The 16468-nt window shown below is 39.0% G+C and overlaps 1 protein-coding gene across 1 annotated transcript; it reads left to right on the forward strand.

The window, feature by feature from the left end:
* The first annotated feature begins 15428 nt into the window (after window positions 1-15428).
* Window positions 15429-16038, forward strand: LOC114702894 (protein RER1-like). The gene has a single exon (XM_037199023.1). The coding sequence runs from the start codon at window positions 15429-15431 to the stop codon at window positions 16017-16019; it is 591 nt and encodes a 196-aa protein (XP_037054918.1). The 3' UTR covers window positions 16020-16038.
* Window positions 16039-16468: the final 430 nt, after the last annotated feature.

Genomic DNA, 16468 nt, shown 5'->3' on the forward strand with positions numbered 1-16468 from the left:
CAATACCTTTTCTTTTAGTAGTTTGACTCTATCTTCTCATTTTCTTTTGTCTTACAAGGTTTGTGCTAAAAACATCCTGCTACGTCTGATAAGCCTTTCATTACATATGACCTAATATTTTTCTTTTGCTCTTTTTAGGATTATCTCTTTGTTTTATTTGTTGTTGATATTTTGACTTCAATATGCCAGGATGATGTGACAGGGCAAGACAGTGCAGAGGTTCCTCCATCTTGTATTCTTACTGAGGCCATTCCAGGTTTAACTAGAATCTGACCTCCTTGATGGAGAATCTCATGGAAAACGACTGAACTCTTTAACAGGAACCAAAGGTGCTAGCTAACTTATCTCAGCCTTTATTAAAACTGCCTGCTTCTGCAGAACTTCCTCCAGCTTAGCTGCCTGTTTCTATGGAATCCCCTTCCAATGGCTAACAGCTTATCTTAGCTTCTGTTAAAACTGCTTGCTTGATACTGCTTATTCTGTGAAGCCCAGATGCCAAATGAGATGCCAGGATGAGGTCTCTGCCTTAAAAAAAAAGAAAGAAAGAACAAAAACAAACAAACAAAACCTGTGTTCTGACCACTTGAGACCACATCTACATCCTGGAACACACTTGGTCATGGTCTCAGTTCATCTACATCCTGGAACACACTTGGTCATGGTCTCAGTTGGCTGGAATAAAGACTTTCAATTGGCTATACACTGTAGACACAGTGGTCATCTCTGATGGGCTCCCAGTAACAATGAAGATCTGATTCTGTTTAATATATTATTCTGCCAGCCTTTTTTTTTTTTTTTTTGGTCAGGACATAGGTATCTTTAAATATTTAGGTTTTAAGCCATTATTTCATAAAATAGTTTTTCATTGCCTTTCCCATGTTGTTTTTCTTCTGGAATGACCACAGTTTGTGTAATTTCTCCCCTTATTGTCATGCAAGCTTACAACAAACGTCTTTTTAATTTTTTCTTTTTTTCTTGTTATTTTTTATTGTTAGTTCATTAGGATTATTTTCAAGTATAGAAATTCTTTTCCCATGATCCAATATGCTTTAGAAGCTTTCTCATTGTTTCCAGTTCATAAGCTGGAAATTTTAGTTACAATATTTTTTATTGGTTTCTTCTTATGATTTCTATCTCTTCGTGTATTTCACATTCATACCCTGCATTAATTCCATTTATTTGCATTGTTTATCCATATTATCTTACATCTCACTGAGTTTCTTTAGTATCAGTATTTGAAATGCTTTCCTGAACATCTCACAGGTTATTTCAAATTGGGGTCTGTTTGTTGAAACATTAGTATTTCCCTTTGGAGGTTTCATGTTTTCATTTGTTTTTCTTGTTGCCATATTTCAGTATATCACTATCTGGTGTGACATTAATTCCTTCTAGTTTTCTGGAATGGATTCTTGAAATTGAAGAACATGTATGGATCTTTTCCCTACAGTTCAGATAAGCCACTGTGGATTTGTGGATTTGTATTAAACTTACTCCCATGGACCCAAACACACATATTCTCTCTCTCTCTCTCTCTCTCTCTCTCTCTCTCTCTCTCTCTCTCTCTCTCTCTCTCTCTCTCTCTCTCTCATGTTCTAGCACAGAGAAGAAGCTCTTAGGGCTTGAACATAAAAGAATGCAAGGGTTTCTTTTTGTTTTGTTTCTGTTGTTTGCTTGTTTATTTGTTGTTGAGACAGTCTCACTGTGTATTCCTGATTTGGCCTGTGATTCTCTGTGTTAGCCTGGCTATCCTCAAATTCGCAGTAACCCTTTTTTCCTCTGCCTCATGGGTATTGAAATTTCAGGCATGTACCTTCACTCCTGGTGGAGAATGCAATGATCTCTAATCCTGAGCGCAGTACATTTAGGCAACAGGACCCTACTTATGATGCTTACCAGTAATGTCACCATATAAATGCATTGAGAATTGTGCAAATCTCTAGCATCAGATCATTTTGCAAAATACTGAACTCTCCCCGCAGACCTGATGTGGCCACTGCTATCTTGAAATCAGAACACCTGCATTACCCACATAAGACTCTTATAAGACAAGAAAACACTACTATTCTCTTATGGAAATGAGAGAGAGCTTACAATGTGGTGCAGCACCCAGGGGATGCCTGAGACCCCAGTGATATATACACAGTTAACCATTACTGGGGGATTTTCTCTGGTTGTGTAGTTGCTCCATGCTCCTATAACCAACCACCTCACTTACTGTAGGAAACCCCAGTTAAATTCATTAACTAAAGTTAGATTTGGAAAGAATTATTTCTTCATCCCATCACTGATGTTCTTTGTGTGGTGGACAGACATTTGTTCCCATCTCCTCAGGAATAAGTTACAGAATATTTGATGCCTTAACATAGACCCTACAGAAACAAAGATGGGTTTGGATGTAGCTATGTTGTCCCTGCTATGTGTGATATGACATGCCACTGAAGCTAAGCTGTGTGGAGACATTGAAGCATGGTCATTCTGTATGTGCTATGGAATAGTGTGATTTCTGGCCACTGCTAGGAACGAAAATGCATGTGATTTAGATTAAACTATCTATCCAGAGGGAAAATCAGGGTGGAAATCCCACAGCGAATGTCTCTGTCTAATGGGATGATATACCTCCTTGATAAATGTAGTATACCAAGAGAACATTAAGATACTTCTAAAATGGCTGAAAGACCAGAAACTATGTGGCAATCCCCAAAAGTAGTGCATACAGAACAAGATTATAAGCAAGCTGAAGCCAAAGATGGATTGCTTCTTCTATGGGTGATAAGACACACAACTGAAGTTCAGATGACTGTCCAGAAAGTGCTCAGCTGCATAATGGTGAAATTCTGAGATGAAGACATATGGATGCCATCTCCATGTTAGTCTTTGATTCGGATGCGTAAGTGCAGTATAGGAGATGATGAGAGAGAGGTCATGGCTTGCCATTTCTTGTTCTTGAGAGACGTATATATGAAAAAGAGAAAGACCAAACTAGATCTGTGCTAAATAGCCCCTCCCAGGATTTAAACTCTTAGAACTCATGGGAGAAGCAAATGATGCAGATGGAAAAAGTGAAATAGGACTGATAAGGAGAGAACTGGGCACAGAGGTGTTGTGTGATACTGAGTTCACCAGGCCAGAGAGAACTGTATTTGCTGGAGAGATAAGAAGGAGGATGAGTCACCAGAGACCGCCATACTGGCATGGAAATTTCATTGCTTTGATAAGAACCACGGTAGGGCATGATCTTTATGAGGTAGTAAAGGCTCTGGAGGATCACAGTGACTTAGACTGGAATGCAAATTGAACTCATAAAGTGCTTAAGAAGTAAGAGGGGATGAGGAAACGAAGAAGAAAAAGGCCTGCCCCATTTCAATCAAAAGCAAATGTGACATGCTTTGTGTCATGCTGGAGTTTCTTGTGGGAGTTGAGGTCAGAAAGTCAGATGTGCTTGTGAGCTTCTCTAAGGCTGTACCTTGATCACTCCGCCAAAGGTGGAGGGGAGGTTCAAGTGAGCACCATTTTGCTGGCTGTTTTGTAGGGAAGAGATCTTGTGTTAAGGGGACCTGCCTCAGTTATTTCCTTACAGGCTGGTCAGGTTTGCTTACAGGTAAGAGCCATGTAGGACAATGAGAAAGTCCATGTTGAATTAGAGATTTTTGGGTTCTCTTCTAATGTGCTGAATATTTGGGATTGGTCACACGCTGGAACCATGTGCATACAGGTTCCTGAAACCCTTGGGATAATGGCTATCAGCAGATAGACATGGAGATAGAGTGGTGTGGGTCAAAGGTTTAAGCTTCTCCTCCTGATTCTGGGCAGTTAACCCTCCACGCTATGCTATATACATTCATCTCCTGAAGAATGAAGAATTTTTGCCCAGTTCTGGATCCTTTTGGTGGTGAGATACGCCCAATGGAAAATCAGTGCAGGCTCAGAGCCTACCCAACCCAGGAAACTAGAATATGTGCATCAGATGAGAGTGTGGTCCCATTTCCCAGGCCGGGAGAAGCAGCTGAGGCCTACAGGGTTAGAAAAAGGGGGGGGGGTCGTGCCACAAATTAATACTCAGTATAACTAATGGGAGATGGTTGTGAATTATAGAGATGTAAATAAAGTAGTACCTCCCATCCATGCTGCTGTACCCAAATTTGCTTTTTGAGGAAACAAGTAACAAAAGTGATGGGATCTTTTCATGCTTTCCTGGGCTTTGCTAATGTTTTGTTTGTTTTTAGTATACTCTTAGCTACTAACTGCCAAAATCATTTGGCACCACTTGCTTGGAACAGATGGCAGTAAGTCTTCATAGTTACTGCCCACCATTTGCAAAGTGGTTTCATTATGTAACGCTAACTTCTGAGTATCTTACAGACCTAGCAAGGTATCTGAAAGATATGCAAGTTGTAGTGAACAGAGGAGTGTGTAAGAGCCAGTTTATGTTTAAACAACATGGCATTGATATGGACATATGACATGGGCAAATGCCAGATATCTGTGAGTCAGCACAAAGTAGCCAACAATTTGTGTCCAGGGGACCCAAAAGTAAGCAGTGATATAGTCTGTTATATAACTGTTCCTAACACAGTGACACTTTTGGGTGATTTTTGTATAAATATGGCCTTGAGATCAAAAGCCTGAGTCTTGGCCACCATACTCCTGCTTATATCTATCTACTTGTAGGCTTGTGTGCCTAGCTCTGTGCAACCTGTGTGGTGGTCTACATGCATGCCTATGTCTGCTTGTGTGCTGCCCATGTGTGCTAGTGTGTGCTTGGGTGACTGCCAGAATCTGTTTGCCTAGGTGCCTGAGTGCTAGGGAATAAAGTGTGTATAATCTGCCTGTGACTCCTTGCTTTCTCTTTAGCATCCTGGCCTCCTGTGACCCTCCTCCATTCCTGGAACTGGATCTTCCAGTTCGCACAAGTGCACCCAAAGCGGGGGATGGGAAATAAGTCTGTACAGTGTACAAGGGTCAGGCATAGCTATAAAATTCTTAGAAGTTTTGTAGCTGGGTAAGGCATAGATGATACCCCAAAAGATAACTGAACTATCTTACAACTGCCTGCACCTGTAAACATAAAGACATCCATTAGGCATTTGATGCAGAGATCACCCTGTGTGAATGGGGAAAGATACTTCCAGAAGCCATATACTTACTAAATAAAATCCCAGAGTCCTGGGTGGCCTACCTCCTTATGAGTAGTTGGCTAGGAAAGGCCCTAAGATATCCCATACATTATTGCCAATAGTGTTGGTTACGTGCTGGAACTACATGGTAAGCCACTATTGCTGAATTACAGTCTTTGCTCACAAGACGTGAAGAAATCAAGCTTGGACTTAGTTGGAAGCTTCTTCTGTACTAGCTAGCTTTTGTTGTGTAATGTATCAGTTTATTTTTTGTTACTATGATACAATACCCTAACAAAAACAATAAGAGAGAAAGGGTTTCTTTTGTCTAATGGTTTCAGAAGAATACAGTCCATTGTGATAGAGAGTACATGGAAACAAGCGGGGAAGTCATGGTGGCAGGAGCAGAAAGCTGGCTGATCACACAGTAGCCACACCCTAGAAGCAGAGAAAGAACAGCAAATGGGACCAGGTTACAAAAACCTCCAGTCTCATCTCCAGTGACATATTTCCTCCAGCAACACTCTGCCACTTAAAAGTTCCATAACCATGGCTGTATACTGCTCTTGCAGAGGACCTAGTTCGAGTCCCTGTACCCATGTCAGGTGGCTAACAGCTGTCCATTACTCCAACTCCCAGAGGATCCAATGCCTCTAATCTCTATAGGCACACACACACACACACACACACACACAAACACACACACAAACACATGCTTATAATTTGAAATAAATTAAAAGTTCTAGAACCTTCCCAAACAACTCCACCAGCTGGGGATCAAGTGTTCAAACATATGAGCCTATGGGAGGCATTTCATATTTAAACTACAACATGTACCATGCAGACTTTGCATCAGAATTGTCACCAACAGTTCTGTGTAGTTGTGAACCTTACATATATGCCAGCATTCCAGGTAAGATTGCCCACCAATGCAATAATGATATGAGTAGTATGGTTGAAACTAACTTGATTTCCAATTGAATCTAAGGCTTGCTTCACAAGAGGGGTCCTATGTTTGGTACTATCTAAGTCAAAAACCTGTAGCTGTGGAGGTAATAGGACCTGGGTCAGCTATTGCTAATGTCGAATCAGTATGATTTGTTTGTCAAATTGTCTTATGTTTATGCTCATAGATTATTACCCCAATCAGGGAAACTTCTTTTGCAATAGAAATGGCTGACTAGTCAAAGTACTCAATTTCCTGTTAATATTTTTCAGTACTGATGTTTAGAGACACAAATAATTTTGAAGCACCAATATTAATTCCAATTTTAGCTCTATCTGACCCAACACATTATTGTATTTTTAATATCTTAAACAACACACATTTATCTCTCATGTTCCTGGATGCTGGGAAGTTTAAGGTTAAGGTCCTGATGAATTTGGTCATTAGGGCATGGCCTCTTCTTCATTGTATTTGTTCCTCATCTTATATCCTTACATCGTAAAAAGGAGAGAGAGCGACCCAGATCTTCTGCCTCTTCCTATAATGACACCAAATTTATGAGAGCTAACTTTTATGACCTAATTAACTCACAAAATCCCTACCTCCAAATGTCATCCCATTTGGGAGTATACATCAACATATGTATTTGTGGAGGCATGAAAACAATCCTTACAATAGCTTGATACTTAGCCAAATTGTTTAATCATAGTTTCTCATGGCTTCTCTAGGATTATCTCTTTGAAATGGAGTCATCTGAAAATCGAGTTAGCTTTATACTGGCCTATTGTGGATACATTTTATTACTTTTTCTTGCATAATTTTTCTTTCTAGACTGTCTCCTACAATGATGAATAGAAATGATGACCGATATAATAACCTTTTTCTGTTTCTTTCTTTGTTTTTGTTTTTGTTTTGGTGTGAAGGATGCTTTCAGACTTTCATCATTGGATATACATTTATTCTTTTCAACACATTACTTTTATTTGGTTGAGAGAATTTCCCTTTATTCCTAGTTTGTTGACATCTTTTTTTCTTATCATGAAATTAAATTTTGTTGAATGCCTTTTCAGTGAAAATTAAGATAATTATGTGAACTTTCCCATTCATACTAGTGAAGTGTCCAACATTCATAGAGGGCCTTTTCTTAGCTTTTGAAACTGGGTACTATGTACAATGACACAAAACCCACTCTTCTAACCATTTTAAGTGACATCAGGTATATTTCTATTGCTGCAAAACTATTGCCATATTTGTTTTCTAAACTTTTCCATGATCACAAACAGAAAATATCCATTAGTGAATGATTCCTCATTCATTCTTCATCCTTTCTGCCCCTAACCATCTCTGTGTGTTTGTTAATTCTGATATTTCATCTGGGAAGAGTAATAATTTTGTCATTTTGTGCTTAGTTTTAATTAACATGGCACTTTGAACATCCATTCTGTTTATAGTATATATTAGAATTTTATCACTTGGAGGATGAAAGTTTAGCTCCGTTTAGTGCTTTCTGGTTTGCACGAGATCCTGGATTAGATCACAAGCACTACAAATAAATCAATTTTATTACCTTTTAAAGATGAATCATATTACATTTCATACATATAATACATATTTATCAGCTCATCTGACAAAAACAATTAGATCTATTTCTAATTATTGTGGATAATGTTGCTCTGAACATTAAAGTACAAATATTTGTTTGAATCCCTGATTTCTGCTCATTTGTGTATATACTGAAGAGTAGAATTGTTAGACCACATGCCTAACCTTTTAAGAACCAACACTGTTTTATATCTACCTTAGCAATGTTCAAGTTCATTCCTTTGCAATCCAGTCTTACCAGCACCATTCATTGAAGGGACTATCATAATTGGTGCTCTTCTCAAAAAGTAATTGATCACAAGGCTTGAGATATGGTTCAGGGGTTAAGAACACTTATTGCTCTTCTAAAGGACCTGAGTTCGATTCCCAGAACCCACATGGTGGCTCACAGCTATCTATAACTCCAGTTTCAAGGAATCTGATGCTCTCATTTGACCCGTGAGGGCACTAAGCATGCTCATGGTGTATATACATACATGAAGGCAAAATACTCATATACATAAAATAAGCAAATGTAACATTAAACAATTAATTATATAAGTTTGGATTTATTTATGAAATCAGTATGTCTATATTTATGCTACTATTATACTGTTTTGATTGCTATTTCTTTGTAATGTAATCATAAATCAGAAGTGTGCTGCTTCTGACATTTAAAAATATTTAAGATTGTGTACCAAATAGTTTTAGTTTTCTCAGAATGACTTTGGCTATTTGGGATCTTTTGTAGCTCTATCAGTGTTTTAAAATTATTTTTCTGTCTCTTTGAAGAATGCCTTTGAGATCTTTACATTTCTGCACTACTTTGGGTATTAGAGGCACTTTAAAAAACTCCTCTGATCTTGGTGCAAACAAACAAACAAAAAAAAAACCTTTCCATCACTTTTCTTTTCAGTGCATAGGTCTTTCACCTCCCCAGTTTAGTTATTCTTAAGTTTTATTGATTTTTAAATTATTTTATTAAACTTATTTGTGTGTGTGCATATATATACACATATGTATGTATGTATGTATGTGAACATGTCCATGCTGCTATGAAAAAGTGTTTGGAGGGCAAAGAATAATTTGCTGGAGATGGATCTGTTCATCTACCACATAGGTCCTGGAGATCAAACTCAAGTCCTCAGACGTCTTACTTCCTGAGCCATCTTGCCACACCCACTATAGTCTTTTGATGTTGTCATGAATGACCCTGATTTATTTTTCAGGTAAATCATTGTTTATGTGTAGAGATATCACAGATTTTTGTGCATTACTTTTGTGTCCTGAAATTTTACTGTTTAGTTTTGAGTTCTAATCATGTAGGGGTAGATTAATTGGAAAGTTGTAATTATAAAATCATGTTATCTGGAAATAAGCAAATTGACTATTTCCTTGCCAGTTTGGGTGGTATTTATTTCTTTTCTTTGTCTGATTGCTTGTGATAATGCTTTCAATATTATGTGACAATGTTTGCCTTTGCCTCGAATACAATCTCGAAATAGAAAAGAACCTTGATTTCATTCCATTGCTGATCATGTTAGCCGTGTGTTTTTCACAGCTTCTTATCTGGATGAACTTTCAATTCTGGACAGTTTTTAATCAAGAAAGGATGTTGAATTGTGTGGAATGTTGTTGTTTGAATAGCTGGTCTCAAGTTTGCTCTATAACCAGGGTTTACCTAGAACTTCCATCCTCCTCCCTCCACTTCCCAATGCATCTTCAGCATCTATTGACATGATCATGGAGTTTTGGTCTACAAATGTATGTGCTGTATCACATTGATTGATCTGTGTGCTAAGCTGACCTAAAGCCCACATCAGAGACAAATCTCACTTGGTAATGTTGTATAATTTGATGTACTGCTGAATTTGATTTGCTGATATTTTCTTGAGGCTTTCTTGACATACATATTTATCAGATTATTTTGGCCTATAGTTGTCTTTAATTGTACATTTTCATCTGGCTTAAGTATTAAGGTTATATTGGCTTCATAAAATGTGTTATTAGTTTTTAATCCTACTTCATTTTGAAGGATAATTCTACTATTTATTTAAAATTACCTCCTATTTATGCCCCTCACTTTCAAAAGTCCAACAACTCCCCATACTACAAATCTTAGCTACAACCCTCCAACATATGAATTTTCCAGGGACACATTTAAACCACAGTATGATACTCCTTGATTCCAAAGTTTGTTTTATAATGCAAAATGCATTTATTCCCTTCCCGAGTCCCAAAATATTAAATCATGCAACATCAATAAACACTCCAAGTCCAAAAATCACATCCGAGGCTCCAATGTGAGCCCCTTGTCAAATAATAATTTAAAAAACAATTTAACATGTCTGGGTTTCATTGGGCATGCCTGTAATTCCAGAACCTGGGAGGCTGAAGCAGCAAGATTATAAATTCCAGGCCAGCTGGCTGTATATTGAGATCCTGTGTTGAAAACAAAATAAAACAGAAACAAAAAAATCCGTTTATATACTTCCAAGGTATGTTAGTGAGACACAGACAGGATACTTTTCCTACTCCAAAGCCGACAAATGGGCAAGAAGGATGAAGCAATTTGCAAAAGGAAAGATCAAAACACGGCAAGTCATTAAATCTTGGACAAAGTCTGCAATCAGTTACAATGCTTCATTGAGAGGCAGGTCCCTAGGTTTGGGGATAGCCTCACCTATTTGATTTTCCTAGTCAAAGGCTAGGTCACTCCAAAGCTGCCGGATAATGCCAGTTTTTCCAGGTGGGTGGTTGATGCTGCTCTCTCTGCCCTTCTGCATTCTCTCTGTGACTGTCACAACTCTATCAGGCATTGTCTCATAACAAGTTCTTAGTGGGATTCTGATCCTTTGACCGACTTTTCACTTTCAAGCCTTGTAGCAAGTAACCTTGACCCTATAACTTTTACTTTCTTCACACAAATATCTGTGGATGCCAATGTCTGCTACTAGCACCACCAGCTGTTGGTTCTGCTTCTGTAACAGCTGTAACAGCTGCCTTGCTAGCTGCACACAGAGAAGCAAGTTCCAAGGCAGTTATATGTAACAGACTGATGATTATGGCTACAGGATTCTACGAAGCTACGCAGCCCTTCCAAGCCTCTGGGCCTGTGGTGGGTAGGCTACCTCAAAGATTTTTAATGTCCCCTTGAGGTTCTTTGCTGATTATTTAGAGTCCAAGCTTATCTTATCAGCAAGCAGTTAGTTAGCCACACCCTCATCTATTATGTATGATTATTTTTCTCCTTCCATTACCAGGTTGTTGTACATTTTCCAATATTTCCATTCTGTGTTTTGCTTTTCAATCTCAATGTATGTGACTACGAATGTCCAGTAATACCCATGTAGCTGCTTGAATATTCTGGATATTGTTTTTCAAATAGCTTCTGAGAAATTTGGCCTTCTACAAATCTTAGGGTGGAAAATATAGCCAAGTTCTATGTTGTGCTGTAACAAGAAGACTTTTTCCCTTGAATTTCCAATAGAATTCTCCTCATTTCCAACTGAGACTAGTACCCTGGTCTCCTCAGCTTCTGATCCCTTGTCAGAATTTCCAGTAACTCTCTATTATGGCACACTAGGCTTTTAACCGTACCTATTTCGTCAAGAAATTCCAGTCTGAGTGCAACCCAGATTTAATGTCAATTTTCCATAAATAAGTTCCAAAGTCTCATGATATTCTCATCAAATTGTCTTCTAAATAACTCTATTGGTGCTGGTAGCTTAGTCCTTTTTTCAACTTCGTTTAGACAAGCTTCTTTTTGTAGTTCTCTATGGCAGTTGCAGAGACTCACAACTAGTCAAAAGGCTAAGAATAAAGGGACTATTGGATGCTCAAATATAAATGGGGCAGGACTGGAGCAATAGCTCAGCAATCAAGAACCTAAGTTCAGTTCCCAGGACCCACATCAAGCAGATAACAATCACTGGTAGCTCTAGTTCTGGCCTTCACAGGCACCTATATACATGTGGCATGCATGTACATACACACGCACAGACAAATAAAAAAGAAATGTCTGTATCATCCCCTCAAAGACTCGAGGAATGTTGTCAAAGAGGATGCACAAAGAATGTAAGAGCTACAGGAAGGCTCCTCAGCTATTGGTTCATAGTTCATGTGTTTCCACTAGTTTGGCTATTTGTCCCTGTGCTTTTTCCAATCATGGTCTCAACAATTCTCGCTCATACAATCCCTCCTCTTTCTTGCCAACAGGGGGTTGGGGAGGGAGGACAGGGGAATCTGTGGCTGATATGTAAAATTAAATTAAATTATAAAATTAAAAAAGAGCTACAGGAAGGGCCAGGAAAGGTGTGAAACGCTGACTTTTAGGCATGACATGGCTGTTGAACTCATAGTAGCTGTGATAATCTGCACACGATTTGCACAAGACTGGGCCTGGTAACATCTTGTCAAGAAGTACCTCGTGGTGGCCCACTCCTCCTTAAGGTTTTATATGCAGTTAATGGCTACTCCCCCCAGAAATGGAGCCTGTGATTGTCCAAAGCCATGACTGCATCAAAGTCCAACTTGGTGAACCAATGAGTTTTTAATTGGGATTACTAACAGGAATGTCGGGGAGGGGTTACTTACAGGAGTAGGGATGAGTCAGAAGCAGCTGCATCGCCAAAAAGCCCACTCCCAAAACAGGTGATGAGTCCTCGGTGTATCCCAAGAGTTCTCAGAACCACTTTCAGACCACTCTTCACATCTGGGGGGGCTCCTCTCCTGGGGAGCCTCTTCTCTTAGCAACTGTATACCCTTTCTATAAAGCTAAGGCCTTGCAAAAGTCTTCCAAAAACTCTGCTTTCCCAGACACATGATATTTTACCTCTTAAGTTTCCCGAGTCTCCCCCACCCCCCTGGAGGGAATGTTTCAATTTGGAGGCAACGTTCCAAGATGAGGAATGAGGTGACATTTTCTCCAGTAGTGGAGCCACTGGTGAGGTGCCCTTGAGCCTATAAAGAAACCCTTACCCTGCTTCTATTCACAGCTTTAATGAAAGCCAGAGAGCCACACACATGAAGACATGAAAGGGGAGCTAGTTGAGGATAGGAAGAGGATTGGTGGGAGTGAGAGGGGGACAAGATAGCATCATGGGGGTGAATATGATTGAAATAAATCATGTATCTGTATAAACTGATCATGAGGAAACCCATCATTATGCTTAATTAATATACCTTAATAAAAGGATTGAAAAAATTAAAAGAAAAATTTCAAGTCGATTCTAACTAGAGTAATGACCTTGCTCCTTGACACCAATTTTCTGTATCATTTTATTTTTCGTTATTATGACAAAATACCTGAGGGTGTGCTGACTTTATAGAACAAAGGTTCATTTAGCTCATAGTTCTGGAAAGTCGAGGGAGTTGTGCTGGCGTTAAGTTGCCTTGGGGGGACATAAGTGAGAAACATTTGAGAGGTAGCGATCATATTGGGGAAAAAAAAAAAAGAGCAGAGTGAAAGCAGCCAGAAATGAATACTCAATCACCCCCAACTCTCAAAGGGCCACAACATTGCCACACTTAGGAGCAAGCTTCTAATGCATGACTGTTTGGAAGACAAGCTACATCCAAACCATATCTCTATTTCCTTCCAGACTCTCATGTTTGAGTTTTCTCTTTGTACTTTGCCTAGCTTGTCTTTTTTGGGTTTGTCTATTTTTTCCTTTTTAGTCCCTTCGTTTCATGTCTCCCCATCTGGCTATTATATTTGATTTCTATCTGTTTTAACCTTTATTTCCTTTCATCTTCTAATCTTGGATTTAGCTTGTTCTTCCAGTTCTAGTATCAGAAAGGAACGTTTTCATTCTCTGACAATGTTATTCATGTCTACGCTGATTTGGGGGTCATTTCCACTCTCCATTACCTTCGCTCATCTGCCTCTCTCTCACTCCTGCTATAATCTACCTTCTCCCCAGCCTTATTTGTTCAGGGCTTTTATTATGAAGGCATAGCGAATTTCAGCAAGGGCCTTTTATGTACCTATTCAGAATATCATATGTTATTCATCCCTCATTCTATTTACATGGCATACTTTATTTCATAAAATAAAATGTTTTTACATCCCTGGGATGAAACCAACTTAGTCAGGGTATAGGATCTTTTTTCTGTGATGTTGAATTGGATTTGTAAATGTTTTCTGAAGGATTTTTATACACATGTTCATCAGAATTATTGTTTTTTATTCTGTATCATGTTCTTGTCAGGCTTTGGTAGCAGGGTAATGCTAGCCTTGTAGAATGAGTTTGGAAGGTTCCTGGCCTCAGAGAGAAACTTCTGTTGAAGTTCATAACTTGCTGGTTTAATTTTGTTATGCCATACATGTCCAGAAATTTCTCTGTATTGTTTAGACTTTTTAATTTGTAGACATAGCAGTTTTCAGAATAATCCTAACAATCCTTTGAGACCTTGTTGTTTCAGTTGTCATTTGGATATTGCCATCTCTAATTTTATTTGTGCTTCTTCATTTTCTTCTGTTAATATGACGAAAGGATTGTTGATTTTATTTATTTTTTAATATAGAACCAACACTCTGGGGGCTAGCAAGATGGATGGCTCAGTGATAAATGTACTTGCCACCAAGGTTGAAAACTTGAGTTTGATCCTTGGGACCTACATAGTGGAAAGAAAGAATTGTATTCCACAAGTTGTCCTTCACCTCCACACACATGTTATGCAAATACTCCCCAAATAAATAAATATAATAATCTCTAAAGGTTAAACACAGATGGTTTATGATGGTTTTAGTTTGTATTTTATTTCTGCTCTGATCTTTCTTTCTTTCCTGTTACTAACCTTAAATTCGTGTTTGCTTTTCCACATCCTTGAGATACATCATAAGGTGGTTATTTTAAATGGATCTCTCTAGTGTAAACCCCTTTGGCTACAAATGCCCCACTTTGTATTGCCTTTGATACATACCACGAGTTTTGTTATGTTTTGCTTTCCTTTTTTAAGAAATCATTTTTTTTCCACAACTTTCTGTAATTTCCAAAGTTTTTCTTGTGGTTTCAGTGTAGTGTATTTAGGAACATAGAGCACAGAACCGATTGCTTTTAAAAAGTGTTGACTTGTTTCTTGATCTAATGGTGCATTCTATAGAAATTCCAATTTGCTGATGTAAGCATTCTGCAACTTTAGTTGGAATGTTCTATAAATATCAAGTTCATTCCATCTAAAGTACAGTTTAATGCTGATATTTCTGATTAATATCATTCCTGGATGATCTGTCTGCTCTTGAAAGTGAGGTATTGAAATCTCTGTCATTGCACTGGTCAATAGCCATTCTTTGAGCTCAAATATTTGTCTTTTAAGATTACATGCTATGGTATTAGGCACATATGCATTTACTATCCTTACGTCTTCTTGATAAATTGATCTCTTGACCATCATTAAGTGATGTTCTAGCCAGGCAGTGTTGACTCTCAGCTTTAATCCCAGTACTCAGGAGGCAGAAGGTAGACGGACCTCTGTGAGTTCAAGGCCAGCTTGATCTACAGGATGAGTTCCAGGACAACCAGGGCTACACAGAGCAACTCTGTCTCAAAATACCAAGTAATAATAATAATAATAATAATAATAATAATAATAATAATAATAATAAAGTGATGTTTGACTTTCCTTAGAAGTTTTGCCTTGAAGTCTCCTGCTCACTTTAAAATTTCATTTCCTTTCCCGGATCCCGAGCTGAGCTCTGGCGGCTACCCTGCCCGCCATCCTCCTCGGGCAGCCATGAAGGAGACTGCGGCTCAGCTGCAGCTGCAGCGGAGCGTAGTTACAGAATGTCTGAAGGGAACAGTGTTGGAGACTCTGTCCATGGGAAACCCTCAGTGTTGTATAGGTTTTTCACATGGCTTGGACAGATTCATCAGTCCTGGCTGGACAAGTCTACCCCCTACACAGCTGTCCAGTGGGTCGTGACACTGGGTCTGAGTTTTGTCTACATGATTAGAGTTTACCTGTTACAGGGTTGGTACATTGTGACCTATGCCTTGGCAATTTACCACCTAAACCTTTTCATAGTGTTCCTTTCCCCCAAAGTGGACCCTTCCTTGATGGAAGACTCAGATGATGGTCCTTCATTACCAACCAAACAGAATGCGGAGTTTCGTCCCCTCATTCGAAGGCTTCCAGAATTCAAATTTTGGCATACAGCTACGAAAGGCATTCTTGTGGCTATGGTCTGTACCTTCTTCGAGGCTTTTAACGTCCCAGTGTTCTGGCCAATCCTGGTGATGTACTTCATCATGCTTTTCTGTATCACAACGAAGAGGCAAATAAAGCACATAATTAAATACCAGTACATACCATTCACACACGGAAAGAGGAGATACAAAGGGAAGGAGGATGTGGGCAAGACATTTGCTAGTTAGAAGCTGGACTGAATCTGTCACACATATTCAAGAATGGTTTTGAGGCATTGTAACATAAAGTAGTTGATTATGAGGAAGTTGAATTTTCTTTTTAAGAGGAACCTCAATGATTTGTATCGGAAATATCAGGTTCTTGAGGAAACTGGCATTTAAAGCAAATTGCATTGATTTCTTTTTCAGTGGTGTTCATATGTTTGAAGTTGACAGGATTATAGTGAATCAGAGGCTTGGGAGGCCAGGTGGATGGCAGCTCAAGAGAGTGGGAGGGAGGCTGGGAGTGCAGCCCTGCCTTCCTGACCACGCTGAGGCCACTCCTCTGCGCCAGCCTGCTTCCGACCTGTGAAAACGAATGTAACACTTTGAGGGTGATTTTTCACGTAGCTCTGTGGGATTCTCATGCCAGTTTCTGAATCTCATCTCACTAGAGATGTTTTTCAAGTTGGCCTCTA

Source organism: Peromyscus leucopus, chromosome X (genome assembly GCF_004664715.2).
Source record: "Peromyscus leucopus breed LL Stock chromosome X, UCI_PerLeu_2.1, whole genome shotgun sequence".
Lineage (NCBI taxonomy): Eukaryota > Metazoa > Chordata > Mammalia > Rodentia > Cricetidae > Peromyscus > Peromyscus leucopus.

Coding starts and splice junctions, on each gene's coding strand:
- LOC114702894 (XM_037199023.1), top strand. CDS start 15,429: ATGTCTGAAGGGAACAGTGTTGGAGACTCTGTCCATGGGAAACCCTCA.